General features: G+C 40.5%; 1 protein-coding gene across 2 annotated transcripts in view; it reads left to right on the top strand.

Annotated features, from left to right (window-relative positions):
- Positions 1–19,053, top strand: part of rnf111 (ring finger protein 111) — a 30,016-nt gene extending 10,963 nt beyond the window's left edge. Inside the window, exons 3-15 of one of the 2 annotated variants that reach the window (XM_008405362.3) lie at positions 776–908; positions 6,151–6,305; positions 8,120–8,317; positions 9,172–9,539; positions 10,119–10,365; positions 12,091–12,448; positions 12,538–12,663; positions 12,769–12,886; positions 13,807–13,890; positions 15,201–15,296; positions 15,558–15,644; positions 16,033–16,136; positions 17,438–19,053. In XM_008405362.3, the coding sequence (XP_008403584.1) occupies positions 776–908; positions 6,151–6,305; positions 8,120–8,317; positions 9,172–9,539; positions 10,119–10,365; positions 12,091–12,448; positions 12,538–12,663; positions 12,769–12,886; positions 13,807–13,890; positions 15,201–15,296; positions 15,558–15,644; positions 16,033–16,136; positions 17,438–17,555 (2,192 nt within the window). In that variant the 3' untranslated portion in view covers positions 17,556–19,053. The remainder of the gene's footprint in view (positions 1–775; positions 909–6,150; positions 6,306–8,119; positions 8,318–9,171; positions 9,540–10,118; positions 10,366–12,090; positions 12,449–12,537; positions 12,664–12,768; positions 12,887–13,806; positions 13,891–15,200; positions 15,297–15,557; positions 15,645–16,032; positions 16,137–17,437) is intronic. The other variant, XM_081605184.1, reaches the window with a different exon arrangement.

Here is a 19,053-nt window from a genome sequence, read left to right as displayed (position 1 = left end):
TATGGAGGCCTTAGTCCTCGACGCAGCTGTCGCAGGTTCGATTCCCGGCCTTGGCGACCTTTGCTGCATGTCTTCCCCCTTCTCTCATTACCCACTTTCTTGTCAATTAACTATCAAATAAAGACCACTAGAGCCAAAAAAAAAAAATCCAATATGGTCGACCGACAAAAAAGCATGCCGACCGACCCGGTCCCTCCTTCTACTGTAGGCAACTTGTGCAGGTAAAATAAAATTATTGTGACATCAGGTAACCCCTAAAGAACAATACTGCTGATGTATTTTTCAAATAACAACTTTGTATTTAAAAAAAAAAAAAATTTTCCTGCCTTTTTTTAATGCCTTAAGAAAATAAAAAAATTAAAAAATCCTGACAAAATGGATCAAAATTCATGAAAGGGTTAATAACCATCTAATTCATTCAATAAAGAAAATAAGTGCTAGTTTTTTTTTTTTTTGTCTATGTCAGCACTAACCAGAGCTCTGTAACGTTTCCAGTTATTCTCTGTAGGTTTATGTGAAAATGGTGTCTCATGTTTCCTGATGACTTGCCTCAACTGTAGCGAAACTATTGCTACCCTAGATCACAACCCTTCCTCCTCGGGTTTACTCCCACTGATTCAACGTTACTCCCACTTCTGCTGGTTTTTAAGAAATGATTTCTCTAAGCCTTCAAGTGCTCACCAATCACAATTACAAAATCAAGATGATGTTACGGCCATGTGGCGACGCATTTGCGTCGTTTGTCTGATGTGTTGATGTCTGCTGGTGTGTTCAGGCGCTCTGGATGAGGACGTGGTGGTGATAGAGGCGTCTCCAGCTCCGGCGAACGCTGTTCCCGCCAGCGAGGAGATCAACGTCACCTCGACGGACAGCGAAGTGGAGATCGTCACCGTTGGAGACGGATTTAGGTAGGTACTGAAGGGTGTGAAGTTTCTGCTTCGTCGTCTTAAAGCACACATGTCAAACTTGAGGTCCAGGGGCCAAATCTGGCTCGCCGTGGCTTTTTACGTGGCCCTAAGAGCCAACATTAAAACGAGCTTGAGTGCTTAAAAAATTATTTTATCAAAAGCAGTTTTTACCTGTATCTGCCGAATTACATCAATGTGAGAAAATGTTCAATATTATTTAATTTTAGTAAGTTCTCATCGAATGCAGAGTCAATACCCATCAATATATTGTTAACGGATATTTTTATTGATACATTCTGCCACAACTGGCCTTTTGAAGACATTCTTGATCTTGCTGTTGCCCAAAATGAAAATGAAAATTACTGATGTCTTAAAGCAATTGAATTTGATCAAATATGATTTTTGTCACAATGTTATGAAATGAAAACCTGAGCGGCTATTACAGCTTGGTGGTTGTACTCGGCTTCAAACCGTGCAGCCCCACTTCCTCCAGCTTTATTTCATTATGTTACCTTTTAATTAAACATAACAAGGCATCTGAACTCCATCCAGTTTAACCAATCAAGCCACGCTGATTTATTGTTTTATTTGCTTTGGCTAGTTTAGCTCTTGAAGCTTTGCTGATGCTGTTTAGCTTTAGTGAACATATTTCCCTCTTCCTAATTCCAGTGAGAATCGTTTAGCCTGAGTCCCTGTCAGGCCTATTTATGAGGTTATTGTTCGTCAATAAATGAACAATGAGCTCATAACTTCTTCCTTTAGGTGTGAGGAACCTGCTTTAACTATTGTTTTAACTCTGAGAATAGAGCATAGAAAAACATTTGTTTCCAGACTCATTTTCCAAACTTCCACATTTCCAATAAACAACGCTCATAAAAGAACACCTTATCTGTCTGCTCTGCACATCATATGAGGCATTTTATTAAATTACTCATAATAAACACTCTTTTTTTTTTTCTTGACAAAATGCTTTTGTTTGGTTCAGGCTGAAATGGTTTGAGTTGTCTAAACTTATTGAGTTATTTCCACAATCTATCCAAACGTCGCTCTTTATACGTCCTTTTATTGAATAATTTAGAGGCTCCTGCTCTTTTCCCAGCTTCAGTTGTCCTTTTGGGAAGGTAAAGATTGCACGCTGAGCCTCTGAGTATTATTTTGTGTTTGCGGGTGACAAGAAGACAGGATCCTCTCTCACTACGTTTTCTGTCTCTACTGTGTTTGTTCGAGTCTGTGTGATTATTTTCTGGCATACAGCATTTTGTTTTTTATGCCATTCTGAAGTTTTATGAACTTGAAAGAAGTTCTGCAGCTTTGCGTGTGTGTTTATTAGTTTGCGGAAGTGCTAATTTGAACAGGATGAGTAAGCTAAGTTGAAGGATGCTTTGTTTTTGAACAAGTAGGTTGTCAATAATTACCGTTTGGGTTATAATTTGTGTTGGAACACCGGACAAAATATTAAAGAAATTAATTTGATCGAGAACGAATCCTGGTTGTTAACTTCGTCAACATGCTAGAGCGAAAAGCTGCTGATATAACTGTTGCACCACACCACAAATCCATCCCACTGAACCCAGGACTTTCCTGCTGCACGATGCACCATGCAGCCCGTCTTTTACCCATCACATAGAGCATCATTATTCTGAGATATGTTGAATTGTTCTTTTCTCTTCATTTCCCCTAGCGAGTCATATTTTCCCCCGTTCGTGTGTAAATTTCTGTTTCAGTACTCCTTTTAATCTGTGATCCTGCACAAACGTTTTCCTCTGTGGTCACATCTGTCACACGTTTTTTTGTCCCCTCACTTCTGTAACCACATCCCCGTTTCCATTTTAGCACCAAGTCACTAAGAATATATGGTTTCGGTTCCTTAAAGTTGCTACCCAGAGCCTGGACGGTCATGATTTGCCTCCTTTCCTGTCACTTTTCGGATCTCCTCTCTCGCTAGATAACGTAGAGATGTGTCGAAGTGGGGGATGGGCACTAGTGGAGCAGGAGGGTGGAGAATCAAAGGCCGACCGAATGAGCAGTGAAATCTCTGCTCATGCTGACATCGGCCCTGTTTGCTAACATGCGTTCATCTGCAGTTTTTTGTCACTTGTGTCTGTGTTAGTTTGTACTGCAGTGTCTTATTCTGTGTTGTGATTTCAGTAAACTGTTAGAGTTGTGTGACATTTAAAAGCAGCTTTTTGGCATCTTTGAGAAGCGGATGAGATTTATTTTTTAATAACTGACATGTGTCCTTCCCAGGGGTTGTTTTTAAGAGTAATGATTTGAATTATGAATCGGTATTTGTTTATTCATGTAAACTAGTGCAACAGAAGAAGTTTCTATTAATTTGGCTGCACTTTACTTGTAGTTTCCACTGTTAATAAATAACAGCAGACGTGTTCGCCGGTCTCTGCTCAGTACATGCAAGACTTTGTTCAAATGTGAGCTTCGTTCGGTAGATTTTCTATGTTTCCAGAAAGTGTAAGAAATCTTAAATCATGGTAAGAAAGTCTGCTGTGTAGCCGAGTGCCATGAATTGTTTACCACTCCTCACTCTGCTATTCCTGCCCTCCCTCCCTCCCTGTTGAACTCCCAAACTCCCAACCTTAGCTGTCACCAGCATCGGCCCCATCAGTTCACTCCACATTGCCGCAGTACGCGCAGCCCGTCGCTCTCCTCCCGTCCCCGGGGCCTGTGCCTCGTGTCGCTCTGCCTTGGCACCACCTCGGCCCTGCCAAGCCCCCTCCATTCCCATAGTGATCATATTTATAACGCCGTGTTTTCCTCTCTGCTGGCACTCCTCGTCCCCTGAGGTTCCCAGTGGTAAACAGATATTTACAAAATAATCCCAGGTTTGCTTAATTAGCGGCCCTTCCCTAGTGTCAAGCCTTGGCCCCTTGGGGTCGACCCAAAGCAGACGAGGAAGTCCAATTAGACTCCTCACTCATCTCCTCAGTCTCTCTCTACATCCCAGCCTCACTGCCGGGTTTTGTTGGGAGTCCGTTTATTGTGTCTGAATTTCCACCCTGGTTTTAAGTTGTAAGTATAAGCAAAAGGTACTTGAGCTTCGTCTTCATACCACTTTGATTGTGTATGTAAAAGGAAATGGATAGTGTGAGCAGGTGGGAATTCCCCGTATTGCAAACGGCGCGAATAAAGGCATTTCCTGCCTCATGGGTGCAGAAAGCCAACGTTTTAGATTTATGAGAAAAACCATATTATTTAAGTAATTTATATCAATACAAAGTAAATTTACATTACTGTAAGCTAATACAAAAAAACAAACTGTCTGAAATTAATGTTTCATATTTTGTCTCATATTTAGTTCTCACATTTAGTAGCCAGGTCATTTCAAGTTTTAAAAAGTAATTTTATTTTGGATTTGAACTGAAAACAAACTAACAATCAGCTGCGATCTTCTTGAGATTGCGATTTTGCTTTGTGCATAAAAAGCGACAATATCTGCAGAGAATTCAGGTTTTTACTAGTTTCTGTGTGTCCTTGAGGTCTGACCAGTGGACTCCAGTTTTAATCAGCCCTAGTTTTCCTTTACATGAACAAACGAGCAGCGTAAACTTTGTTTTAACTCAGAATAAAGAAGAAAGTAATAAGCATAGAAGACTAAAGGATACAAAGTGTAAGAAAATCAAAAGGTTGCAAGACTTCAAAAATCATCTGTCGCTAACGTTTATCTGATTTTTACCAAACGCAAACATGTATCGTGTTTTTTTTTTTTTGTCTTTGCAGGTTGAAGAATGTTGGAATTATTTTAGTTTTGATTCATTTAATAAACAGACAAAAAAAAAAAAGTAAATGAGCCACTGACCTGCGGCTCACCGGTCAAAGTTTACCTTGGGACACAAAATTGTCCAATTTTAACATATTTTGAAACTCCATTTCTGTAAGCTGGGGAATCGATTTAAAATGGTGACGCGCAGCGAAAAGAAGAAGCAAAGTTGTGTTATTTTACCACAGAACAGATCTCTGTTCCTTTTAATGACAAACCAGAGCTGAGCAGACCAGCAGCACCAGCTAAAGCAAAACCTCACATTGGTTTGATCCGCTGCTTATAAACTAAAATAACGAAACAAAAATTACGTGAAGATTTCTATTAGCTTCGCTACTAACGTGGTAGTGAAATAATTTATTTTGCATATTAAAGAAATATCCTTGCAGGCTACAAGGCTGTTAACATCTTTACAGCAAACTGCTAAAATTAAATATTTAAACTACAAAATTAAGAGTCAAACTGCTCAATTTCCCATCTGTCTGCAAACTGAGCAAACAAGAAAAATTATGATTTTTAATTCGGATTTCTCATTTGATTAAATCGTTTTGTTAAGGTTTTCTCTCCAAGATTAAACTCTTTCTCCTTCGCTGCTGGATATTTTTCAAAAGCGCCGGAGTCCCCTACCTCAACATCTCCATGGCAGCGTGCTGCATGGCACTCCCACACAGCTTCCTGTCTCTCGGGGTCGTTCCTCCCCCCTCTGCTCACCTGGAGGGAGCTGCGGCTGCTCCCTTGTTTCTCACTCCCGTCTCAGAGGCCGCGGAGAAGAGCAGCAGGAGCCTTTGAGAGAGAAAATTAAAAGAAAGAGGGGAACGAGGCGAGAGGAAGAGGAGGCGCAGCGGCTGACATTTGAGGGGCATGCAGGAAAATTAAAGGTGTCTGGGGAGCAAATCGGAGGATTCGATGCAAGTTGTGCATTCTGAGTTCTTGTGGTTGAGCTACGCACTGATTTGTATTAATGTCTTCAATCAGTATCAATATTTCTTTGCTTTTGTCATTTAACCTTTGGAGATGATGATTCAAAGGAGGATTCTTCATAAAAATCAAGAAAACTATGGACAACACTGACCATCCCCTTCATTAGCCTGTCTTTGAAAAATAGAATGTATTCAGTCAGAGGCTTCCTCAGATTCACTGTAATACAGACTGCTACAAAAGATTTTTCCTGCCGTCACCATCTACAATAACTCTTTGAGGAATCTGAATTAATGAGTTACAGCAACATTTAATTTCCTTTTATGCCAACTTGTGCTCCGTCTTGTGCACTTGGTCTTTACACTTTCCAGAATAAGCACTATTGAACTGCTTCACTTGTTTGCATGTTTTCAGCTCTTCTATTTTATCGCTGTGTCAGTCAGCTGTCACCAAACTTGAATATATAACTTCTACTTCTGTACCTTAGTTTTGTCTTGGATGTAATTTTTTATTTTTTATTTTATTTTTTTTATATCTGCTTGCATGCAGGTCACGCTCAGTCGGGGGTCTCAGTAGGATTTGGGGCAGCAGTTGTGCCCAGAATCGCCTCCAGGAGCCGCGTGGACGTCACCGGCTCTCAACGGTCATCCAGCCGCTGCGCCAGAACCCCGGGGAGGTTGTGGATCTCACAGTCGACGAGGACGGTAAGACATCCAACTTCCAACGTCTCAATGTCTGGACTGAATAAAGTAAACACCTCTTGATTTATAAAAAAAAAGTGAAAACCACAAACCTCAATGTTTTGTATTTCACTTTTAAGTTGTAGTATTGCCTAACTGTGAAAAGGAATGACAACAATGAGTAGTTTATATATATTTTTTTATAACGACAAAATCTAAAAGTACCCCCCAAAGTCACCGAATTTGTGCAAGGGCAAAAAGGCAAAACAGTACGACCATTTTTAAAGTTTAGCTGTAATGCAAAATTCACATTTTGCACTTTTTTATGTTTCCGTATTTGGTCACAAAAACAATCCAAGCTCCTAAAAAAAAAAACTCCCAGCTGTTTTCTGGCAATAAGTTAATTTGTTTTTGTGTCTGGAAAAGGAGTAGTTTCCAAAACTTCCCCAATATTAAGTTACTGTGCAAGGTCACGGCACTGTGCCGTTACCTAGCAACCTTAGCAAAGCCCAGTCCGTCACCTAGCAACCAAGCGGAACTCCAGCCTGGTTGGTCAGCTGGTTTTAGTGCTGCAGGTGATGTACAAAGGCTGCTAGAAGAGACCATTGTCCTCTGTCTGCAGACATTTTTATGTGCAAGTGTAAATGTTGAGTTTAGACGTGTGGCCAACAGCAGCTTATTTTGATTTAAAGTGACAAAAGTCCTAAAAACCAACTCATCCTGGAAAGAGCTCAAAATAGGTAGAACTGACCAGACTAAAATCTCATTTAAGAATGATTTTGTGCAAAAAGTGACGGACATACTTTTTGAAAAACTCATCCTAACAAGTTCAAGGAAGCGTAATAGGTTGTAGAAAACTATTGATCAAGAAAGTGCTCATTTAAAGAAGCACATAAAGTGCAGAGTGTATGATGCTTTGACTCGTTTATGTTTCCAATAAAAATAAATTTGAATGCAAACTGTTCAAAACATCCAACTATCTGCATCCTTATTCCTACGGGTTTTATCCTTGAAGTCAAAGCTTTCCTGATGTTACACCTTTTATTTTATTCACTCAATTTAAAATGGCTTTGAGGAAAATGTGAACTAATGTAGTAGTTGTGATAACAAAAACTTGAATTAAAAGACAGAAAAAAAGTGTTTATTAATTGAAGAAGTAAATTACTACTATGCATCAGTGAGCACCAACTTGTGCATAAGCCAGCAGTCAATATAGTCGTACCAGTTCGTTAAAAGCACAATTCTCAGCCTGGGACTGAATGCAATCAAAACACTTCGGCAGCAAAGCAATATAACTAAAGCGGACTGTATTGTGTGTGCTTCTTTGTAAACGCTCCTCAGTTGTAGAAACAAACCTTATTATCCTCTCAGTATTTGCAGCCTATCTGCTTTTCATATTCACAAATGAATTTTTCTCTCCCTCCCCTGAGAAATGCAAACACTGGGAGGCCTTTCGCTTTGGTCTGCATCACTGCCCTGTGTGGATCGCCAACGCTAAAGTTTTAAAGTGCTCCACTTTGAATAAAGGAATAAACAAAGAAACTTATTTCTGTTTTTTTTTGTTTTCTTGAACATAAACTTGACGAGCCTTTGTCATAATTAAAGAAAAAGCAAACATACAGAGGCATTGTACTAATTGTGAGACATTCATGCAGCTTGCTTGTCTTTGTTTCTCTTCTTCTCTTATAAAAATGATTGAATTAGGGAAAATATCTACACTAGCTGTAAGCAAACTGTTTCTTTTTATTTTATCAGACTCTGGAATCACTGTGCATTAATTATTGTCATTAATATCTTTTCTAACTATCTCAATTTTTATTGGTTTTTTTCCTCTGCAGATCTCTCAGTCGTACCAACAACCTCCGGCAGCATTCACACTCAGACAGTAAGGTCGTCCTCGTCATCGTCATCCTCCCATCACGCCTCTACCTCTGAGCTCAATGACGCCCCGGGCCCTTCCACCAGCTGCGCAGGTTCAATGCCTGAAAGTGTGCACACACAGAGAGCCAGTGGTTCTGCTCGCACAGCCGCAGAAGGTAGGGTGACATGAGGACAGTGAAACCAACTACTGTTGACTGATCAGCCGTGATGTTCTGTCAGAGTCTGGTTTATGTTTACAGAATGGCCACATATCCTTAAAAAGTCCTTAAAAATTAATGCACCTGAAAGTAAGGCTTTAAAATGTCTTAAATTCATTTAAAAAAAGGAAAGTTGGCCTAAAAGATGCAGTCTTTTTTTTCTTGTAGGACTTTTGACATTTGAGACGTTTCTTCATTTCATTCTGTGACTGAATGCTGTTGTAACTCGCTGCTAATATACCCTCGCTAACTAGTAAAAGGTATATTAGCAGCTATATATGGAGTGAAAATGGAGGAAGGAAGCTAGCTAGCTAGCTAGTTTTTAGCTAGGTAGGAGAAATGGAAGGAGAAAAGCTAGCTAGGTAGCTAGCTAAACCTAACTAGCTAAGTAGCTGAAAACCTAGCTAGGTGGCTAGCTAAAAAAACAAGTCCGCCTCCTGTACTAGCCGCCCCTGTGCTGGAGTCAGCGAGCTAGCTAGCAAGCATGCTTTTTTGTATCTCTAATGGATTAAGTAGTGTAAATTTATTGCCAGATGGCTGGACGGTGATGGTCTTAGCTATTGGATCACTTCTCTTGCCGACACACACAATGAAATTTGTGCAAAAAAAAAAAAAAAGCTTAGCACTACAACGGTAAAGGCTGTTTCTTTTGTACATTTCTGATGTGATACAGATCTTAAATTTAATTAATAATGGTCTGTAAAAGGCTGGAAGAAGTCTTAAATTTGAGTTGGTGAAACTGATGAAACCCTTGTTTTTAATCTAATTTGTGTTGAAATAATCTATCTTGTGATTTCTTTTTTCCTGTTCAGATGACAACAGATCAGGCTTGTCTGGTACAGGAGGAGAAAACTCGGGCACAGCCATGCCCAGACTCCCATCCTGCTGCCAGCAGCACTCTCCGTGCAGTGGCCCCTCTCCTGGTCACATGTCCCTCAGCCACCCCCATTCTAGCTGCTTGCAAGCGTCCTCCTCTCAGCAGACCGCCGGCTCTCAGCACAGCCACAGCAACACTCACCACTTTGTCCACCATATCCATCACCCTGCACCACAGCCCCCAGGAACCTTACCCTTTCAGGAGCCGAGCTGCCCTGTGGAACGCCCCAGTGCTCTGCCTGCCCCCTGTGCTGGAGTTAGCAACAGCAGCAGCAGCAGCAATGCATCCCACTACCACGACCAGGTATAAAGGAGCTGAAGCTGCAGAAACACTAAATCTTCCCTTGTATTTTTGGTCAAGTTTCTACTGCAGATATCTTAGTACATTCAAAATAAGACAAAAGCAACTCTTCAGCACAATATAGGAGCTTGTTTTAAGTAAGTAATTCCTTTATATTGATGAAAACGTATTATTTGTAAGTGAAATAATCTGCTAGTGGAACAAGACATTTTAACTGGGGAAAATGTTGTTTTTCACTGACGGATTACTTGCTGAGAAGCTGCTTCTAGGGTAGTTTTGACTTATTTACTCCAGGAACTAGACCAAACATACTTGGGACGATTTTGTGTTTTTTGCAGTGTGTTGCCACCATGTACACACATTTCAGCAACAAGGCAGTTCAAAGTGTTTTATTTGTTATATGTTTTTATTATTATGGCTGTATAAACTTAAAGTGCTTCTTCATACTGCAGGATGTCTGAAATTATACATATATTTTCTTTTATATTTGTATGAAAAAACTACAACTTGTTTAGCAGATTGAAATAGATACTGATGCCATTCAGGTCTTGCATCGTCAGTGTTTCTCTTCCCCTCCCACAGCAAACCCTGCCAGTGGACCTGAGCAACAGCAGCATTCGAGGCGGTGGCGCCGGGGGTGCTAGTTTCCATGGCAGCACGTCAGCCTTTGACCCCTGCTGCCCGGGCTCCTCCTCGCGGCCCCCTGCTTATGTTTCACATGCCACCCCAGGGCCCAGTCAGCCAGCTGTGGTGGACTCATTCAGCTCCTCCATGGTGGCTCAGCCACAAGCACAACCTCAGCCCTGCAGACATTACATGCACCAACCCTGTGAGTACGAGAAACCGGCAGCAAGAGTTGCTGATTCCCATAATAATTCAGCATAGAGAAGGAAGCTGTGTGACGAGGAAGAGTGATTGGTTGCACTGCTGCGCTTTTCTTTTTACACCAGCTATCTTTGAGTCTGTCGAGTTTATTTGTGCCGCACATTTCAGAAATAAGGCAGTGTGAAGTTCTTTACATGATAACGGGGTTTCCTCCAGAAAACTCGCTACGCCCGGGAGGCGATGGGGCAGTCATCCAGCAACCCTCTGTGTTTTTGAGTTAAAAATGTTGACAGGAAATTTTAAATATCACTGGCTATTAAAATGCATTATTAACGATACTTAAACACTAAATATAATGTCTTAAAAACGGCTAGCGTAAAACAATTTTTTGCTCTTCAGTTGTTTCATCTTTTGGTCTGAAGCGACCAAAATGTTTTGATGATTTATCTGTGACTTGTAACTTTATTTGCTGAAGTTGTTAGCAGGTAGACCGGTAGAGACAGGCAGTGGTTATGCAGTTCTGGTTTATAGAAATACCATGTAATAATAATAATAACAGTGACACTTTATTTGAAGAGGTGTGAATAATTCTGACATGATGCTATCACAAACATGACACCTGTTATGAACATGAAGGAGTTTTCATGAATGAACATGAAGGAGTTTTCATGAATGTTTGACTGTTAAGTGTCATTCTGTAAATTATGACACTTAAAGTGCAAAGTTGACATTTATAATGGACTTTTAATGCAAGTTTTAATGCAACGTTGTACTAAAGTGTCATTATTTGCCATATCTTGCAAAGTTGACACTTCTTATGCACTACTAATGCAACTTTACATTAAAAGTGTCATTATTTTCTGAATGTGAGTCTTATGCACAAATGAAATGAATCTTCAGCCTGGTGGGGGGACAAGTAAAGCCTGGTGGCCTGCCAGGCTTAAAATACCCTGGGGGAAACAGAGTGGTAAAAATACCTGCTACAATACAGAGTCAAAATAAAGAGAAGTAACAAAAAGTTGTAATACAAACTGGAGTTGATCTGTGCTCCTGTTATTATGAATCAGAGGCAACTCTAAAGAGATAGATTTTTAGTTTGATTGAAAGGAACTCAGTATTTCATAATATTTCTGGAAGTTCGTATTATTATATACGGATAAAGGATAAAAACTGAATGTTTGGTTCTGGTTAACGCAAAAATAATTTCCGTTCTTTTTGTGAGATTCAAACCAGTTGAGAAATTGACCTGAAAGTCTGGCCCGGCTCTCCATTTGTTTCAATAATATGTCATGGTTAACAGGGTAATGATCCGGCGTGGAAGTCCAGCAGAACCAGCACTGTGGTTCTTCCACAGTCTGTGTTTATGTGGATGTCATTCCGTCCATCCGTCCGTCCCTCCATGTCCCTGCAGCTTTTGGTTTTTGCAGAATCTAAACTTGAAGTCTGCAAAGTTTATTCATACTTTTAAAGTATTTTTAAAAAGGACTGGAAATAAATAAAACACTTTTTGTTTTGTTTTTGTTTGGAAATGTAATAATTCAAGTTATATGAATAGCTTTTTGTGATCTCTTGCTAATCATAAAAATAGGCAATTGGAAACGCCTCATTTGTGATTCCGTATCTTAAATGGAGCAAAAGCCTCATTTCTAAGCACGGTCTCTCTGTTTTGCTGTCAGTTTGGTTTGAATAGATTTACTGACTCTTCCCCTGTTTCTTTCCCTGTTTCCAGATGGCTCTCTAACGCGATCCCTGCATCATCAGCCCTCCTCCGCCTGCCCTCACTCCCACGGGAACCCCCAACTCACGCCGCAGCCTCCTCCACAGGGCGAATTCCTCATTCCCCACTCCTTTCATACGCCACTGCCGTCCCATCCTGCAGGCCACTCGGTTCCTCCGGCGCCTCCACCTCCCCTCTCCGCCCACCACCTCCCCACTTCTGCCGTGCCACTGGCCCAGCACCTTCCACCGGACCACCAGACCCTGCAGCACCACATACCGCCTCTGGGGCCTTCGGTGCAGAGGATGCATCAGCACGAGATGCTGCAGAGGATGGAGGTCCAGAGGCGGAGGATGATGCAGCACCCCACGTGAGTGTCGGCGCCACGGATTCGTAAAAGTTGGGGGGTACGAGGGGACGTTTATTGGTGAAACGCGTGCTATTTGTTTTGCTTTGCAGGCGGGCGCATGAGCGGCCACCTCCACACCCCCACAGGATGCATCCCAACTACGGCCACGGACACCACATCCACGTGCCACAGACCATGTCTTCCCATCCTCGCCAGCCTGAGCAGAGAACGACATGGTGGGTTTATGGTTTCGTCTTTTAATCGAAGACGTTTGTGTTTCTGAAATGTCTGGATTTCTGCCTGCAGCACTGATGTAATAATGACTCTGTCCTGTTGAGCAGGGAGCTTGGCATCGAGGCTGGTGTACCAGTGGCTTCATACACTTCAGGGCACCTGCACTCTCACCTGCCCCACTACCATACTCCCCCGAGGCTGCACCACTTCCCCATCTCCTTAATGGTAGAAGAGACCTTTGCAACTATTAGCATAGAAGATAACAAACATTTCATACAAAGTCTGTGTTGGATTCGTTCTGCTGGGCCTTATTTCTAACACCAGTTACCTCAGAAACAGTTCCTCAGACCTCATGAATTATGCATTAGCAATTAACTTGAGCTCATTAAGCACTTTAAGTCTGCGCTCAACAAAACCAGAGTCCTTGACCGCCGTCTAAAACATGTTTAGTTTGCAGTTTTGCTTTATAATTTCATAAACACACATCTGTTGCCTTCGCTGTTAAACGGTAGGCTTGTCACAGTAAAAAAAATTCTGGACCATAAATTGTCCCAGAAATGATTGCGATAAACGATAATATCGTTTTGAGACCATTTTCAAGTAACGGTAATGACATAGCAATGCAATAACATGTTTTCAAAAATGGATAAACTTTAAATTCTAGTAAATATTTAACTTTGGAAGTGGAAGACATTTTGAATATACAAAAACAACAAATACAATTAATTGTGAAGTTTCTGTAAACAAAGGTCAAGTTGAGACTGAAGCACCAGTTTTTGGTAGACAGATAATTTGTTGGTCTGTAATGTTTGTTCTGTGTTCACTAATAGGTACATTTAAAAAAAAGGAGAAAATGATAAATAATGAAAATGGAAATTATTGAGTTTTCTTTTAATTTATCATGCAATAAATTAATTTTCTATTACTGAAATACACTCACAAAACATTTTAGTTTATTTCTAACTACATGCATTTGTGTAATGCCTAGTTTTGTTGTATAAATTACATTTTCAACACCAGATATTTGAAAATGTTTGTTAAAAAGTTCAGCATCTCTTCTCTAGTTATATGCAATATTCAGGCTTTAAGTGCTTTTCAGGGACTTGTAGTAATGTTTTATACAAACCCATCTTTGTTTCCTGCAGCACACTACTGGCATTTCTGAAGTGACCTACCCGCACATTAGGTACATCTCATCGAGAATGACTGGCTTTGGAAGAACCTACGAGGTGAGAACTGCACCTGTCTGCTGCTAAATCAGCTTTTTCTAAAGATGAAGAATCAAACTGCTACAAACACACACGCACACACACACACACACTGCTGCATTCAGTCCCATCAACTCTAACTTTAGTTAGTTTTATCCAGTCACTAAAGACAGGTAAAGTGGATACTCAGTGCTTGGCAGCTTGCTGTGTGATGTGATCCCTGTTTTTTCATGTAGTTGTGAAACTTTGTCACCAGAAGTAAGGTTTAGACTTTCCATTTGGTGATGCAGACTCAGTTTGGCGTCACACCCTCAAAAGCCTGATTCTAGAGTGAGAAGCAGTTCAACATGGTGGCGCCGGGTGTGTCCGTTTTTACCATTCTTTCAAAATGTGACTCAGCTACAGATGATGATGAAGATGATGATGATGATGATGATGAGGCCAATGAGACGAGTTGATCAGCTTTTTCACTCTCTGACCTGACGATGAAGAGAAATTGGGTTTGGCTAAAAATTTTAAGAGCTATAATATGAGAAGATGATTTATTAATATTAGGAGCAGAGGTCATTGTCCCACCTTGTGTGAAAACGACAAAGTAAAATAAATAAGACAAAATCATTGGGAGTTAGCATTTGAAACATTTGTTTCTAGCGTCTTCAATTGGCGGTTTGTGCTACTAAAACAGTCGTCTTCCATCCTAGACCATGCAGATCCTTAACTTTGAGATTTCATAACCCACGACAGACGGCGATTGAAGCCATAAGTGAATAAAAAAAGAGGAACTGCGTCTTCTTTTTTTTTTCTTCGCTATTCTTCACCCTCTTATCTCGGACCCACAATAAACCGCAGCAGTGTCTCAACATGGGAAGGAAAATAGCTTCCTTTGAAATGGCTTCTTATATCTCTTTGCTTCCTCTATGCGACTCAATTTTGTAACACTTCACCGACAACTTTAAATGGCAACAGTGTTTACAGTGTTATTGTCAGGGTGACGCCTAGTTATCATTAGAGGGAAGAAAATGTAGATTTTTCAACCATCAGCAAACTTGGTGGAGTCAACTGAGGTGAGGCTACAAGCCGCATGGTTCAAAGCGTGGGGGAAAAAGTTGTGAAATATGAGTCCGAATAGATATGATGTATATATATTTTTAAATATATATGAGTCCGAAAAATACGGTACTCATAATTTAAAAAGATTCAACTTAAATCTGCCGCTTTTAAAAGCTACCAAGACGACACTTTGTCATTATTTGTGCTACCTGGCTGAGCAAACACTCAGGCTCTCAGTGATGTTGTTGAAGGAGAAGCTGAGAACCGTTTGTCTCCACCAGGACCTGCTGCATTTAGAGGAACGACTTGGGACTGTGAATCGAGGAGCCTCTCAGGGAACCATAGAGAGGTGCACCTACCCACACAAGTACAAGAAGGTAAAACCTGCTCAGAGTGTTTCATTCTGTCTCACAATTTCTCAACATGTTGGACATACGTGTGCATGTCTGCTGCAGTGCATTCTGGGACAGAGTGCGCAGTGGTCTTTTGTGCTCTGATGTTTTAGAAAACACTGTAGTGTCTTTTACCAGAGATTGCAGCCGTGAAGATAATGTTGGGGGCTGGGGAGGGGGGAAGATTCCTTAGAGGTTTTCAAATGTACCTAAACAAGCAATCTAACACCCTGCCACCCAATACAGAAGGTGTTGGAGAGAGACATTGACCAACAGTTAACCCCTGAAGCTTGGGCATCTATTGGGAAAAATATGCACGCAACCCCAGAATCGGTGAGAATCAAAACGAACAAATCAATTTGGAAACATGTCTCTGCTCACATGTACGTTAGATTTTATTGTTATCCTTGGGGGCCGGGAAATTCGGCTGATATCTTTATTTTTATTATTATTATTATTATTATTATTATTTGGATTACTTTGATTTGTTTAGCATTGAGACTAGAGATAGAAAGTTTTCTTTTTTGTTTCAGGACCAAATGACCATTCTCTCTGTTCCCAAATTTTAAGTTTGTTTTGTTGAAACAAGGGAAAAAGAAGTTACTGTTATGGCCATCTGTTTTTAATGTCATGTTAGGAGTTTAGTTGAGCAGTTTGAGTGATTTTATCGAGAGAATTCGCTTTTAAAATTCATGCGCCTCCAAACGTTTCTCCCCGACAGAGAAAGCTGCACGGCAAGCAAGATGAAGATGAGGGGGCTGATGAAGATACGGAGGAGAAGTGCACCATCTGCCTGTCGATACTGGAGGAGGGGGAGGATGTCAGGTAAGCCTCTCCGCTCTCCCGGGAGTTCCTCTTGCCTTTTTCTCACAGCTTTAAATGTGTTCAATTATCCGTTCAGAGGGGCGTGTCTGTGAGCCCGCAAACACAGGTGGGGAGACAGGTGCAGTCATTCCAGTTTCCTGCCGTCCAGCGGGATTTTCATTTTTCTCTAAAAACAACCCAAAGGAGTTCTGGTAATCAGCAGAAAAGTCCCAGAGTGCCTTAAAATTACCGGCCTCATGGAGCTGCTTTTTGGCACAGGCTCAGGTTTTCCAGGAGGAGACGCTGCCCCCTGATGGCAGAAAGGCTGATGTGTCTAAATTTGATATATACGATTTGCCTTTTCTTTCTCCTACTGCGGTTTATTCCCAATTCCTGCTGCTCAGACCAAATCTTAATGACATTTACATCAGGGTGCTTGAAATTCTTGAAAATATTTGAATTTCAGTTTGGTCTTTTCAAGGCTTGGAAAATGCTTAACATCTGCATAAAGCCTGTGGAAGTGCTTGCTGCTAAAACTGCACCATCTTGCAGTAAAGTACAATCTAAATTTGGAAAACGTTATTAACAGTTGAAGCCAGATATTTTCATACACTTAATAAAAAGACACACATTTATTTTCTGTCTGTCTGAAGTTAAATCAGGCTAAACTGTTCTTGTTTTAGGTCACTTTGAATCACGATGGCAAATGAGAGCTTTTTTTTATTTATTATTATTTAATTTCATTTTTGAATATTTATTATTCCTAATGTCTCAGTGATTTATTGATTTGAGTAATCAAAATAAAGTTTGGCTTTTATTTTAAAGAAAATTAATTCAATTGGCACTTTTTCAGTAATAAATCCTACCATATAATAGTGAATTTAAACTGTCGTCTTCTGTTTGTTTGTATTGTTTTTATTTCCAAAGTTTGGTGTTGAAATTTTGAGAACTTAAATTGAAAACTGTACCCTGAACCCTACTACATGCAGATGCTGTGTAAAGTGTAATTTGTTTACAAAACCAACCTATAATTACATTTAAATGTCTTCGCTTTATGATATTTGAACTGTTTTAAACACGGTTGTTTTCTAGACATCTGGACCATCATGAGCTGTTTGGTTGCATCTGAAAGGTTGTTTTACACCAACTCAGGGTTGTTCTTGCACTGAGAATTTGATTTTGAGTCATTTGATCTGATGAAATTATCTCCTTTCTCACCCCAATAAACAAAGTTTGCTGTCTGCAGTGGCCGCTCTAAGGAGATGTGCTCAGATCTCGAAGCTCTAAAAGTGATCTCCGTGCGTTTTCCCCCCTCCCCGCAGGCGCCTGCCGTGCATGCACCTCTTCCACCAGCTGTGTGTGGATCAGTGGCTCCTCACCAATAAGAAGTGCCCCATCTGCAGAGTGGACATTGAGGCGCAGCTGTCGGCCGAGAGTTGATGCTGTTTTCCCAGCAACACTTTTGTTTGTTCGGAGTTTATTTTCAGATCATATTAACTTTCTCTTCAGTACTGCAGTCAACCAAAGATGGCACGAATTACCTGCGCAGCTCTACTACTACGAGGAAAAACAACAACAACAACAAAAAACTAAAACAAAAAAGCATCGAGCCTAGAGTGCCAGCTCTCACATAGTAGAACAACAACTAGATTTCTCCATTATGGATTTAAGATTTTATTGTATTTATGAAGCTTTTATGTAGCTTTTGATTGTTTCCTCAAGTGTCATTTCCGTTTTGTTTCTCTGCATGTTTCCTTGCAATGCATTTCTTTGCACATATAACGTGGGCTCAACACGGCCCGCCGAGTTGCAGGTGAGGGGAGCTGCTCTAGTAAAGATGCATTTCTGTAAACCTAATGCCTTGCTTTACTAGAATAGAATGTCAACCTTCAGTTTAGACAAAAAAACAACAACAAAAAAACATTGCAGGATTCATTTTACCAGTCATTGTATTGATTAGTTTATGTTTAGCAGATGTGGATTGTTAGTGAAAGATGTTTTTTTTGTTTGTTTGTTTTTTTTTTTTCTTTGAAGTAAATCAATACATTCCTAACTAAGGAAATATGTTAACAAATCAGCTGCTGTATTAGTGCACACCCAGTATTTCTAGAGTGGAAATCAGCTCCATGGTTCACCTCACTCCCAGAATATGCACATGCTTTGCTACGACTACACCACCCTCCTGCACCTTCATTTGGCGACGGCACCCTCATCACCATCCCCGTGTATTTTAGGGAGCAAGAAAAAGAATGTCACACCCCCGCCCCCCTCTCTTGACTGTTGTTTCCAAACTGAGCGATTGTCGGGAACTGCTGTGAATCTTTTCTCATTTTTTATTCCGTCGGGTTTCTTCCCACAGACAGACGTGCGAAGCCTAACTAAAGTTTTTTTTTTGTTTTTTTTTTGTGAGATGATCTCAGGCCTGTGAGTGTTGGAAGAGATTTGAAAACTGGTGATCATGCTGTTAAATTGATACTGGCAGTGGCGTTGACTTTTTAATCTCCTGTGTGAGTGTGTGTATGTGCAGAGGGGAAAAACACAGCTCAAGTTGATATTTACTGTTTGTTTTCACACTTCTAACTGATTTCGCCACCATCCCTTTCTGTCTCTCTGTAGTTGAGCAGCAGCGTCCATTTTGGATGCTGTGGAAAGAAGAAAAAAAAAAAACACTAATACTGTTGACTAACTCACTTGCATAGACTTGCACAAGAGAGAAAACGGTAGATTAGTAGTGAATATGACAGTGCGCTGAGGCCATGTGTTTCCACTCTGATGATCATGAGAAAAAAAAAAAAGGAAAAATATTTTGAGCTGAGTGTTGAAATGCAGTACTTAAAGCAGGTATCCATGCATTCATTGACTTAAAGGCACCAGGATCATATTATGTGGGATTTATATTAGTTTTGAAAAATAATATTAATAAACTTGGATAACTCTT

This window comes from Poecilia reticulata, chromosome 3 (genome assembly GCF_904066995.2).
Source record: "Poecilia reticulata chromosome 3, P_reticulata-male-v2, whole genome shotgun sequence".
Lineage (NCBI taxonomy): Eukaryota > Metazoa > Chordata > Actinopteri > Cyprinodontiformes > Poeciliidae > Poecilia > Poecilia reticulata.
The sequence above is the reverse complement of the archived record's forward strand: the minus strand, read 5'-3'. Positions and strand labels throughout refer to the sequence as shown.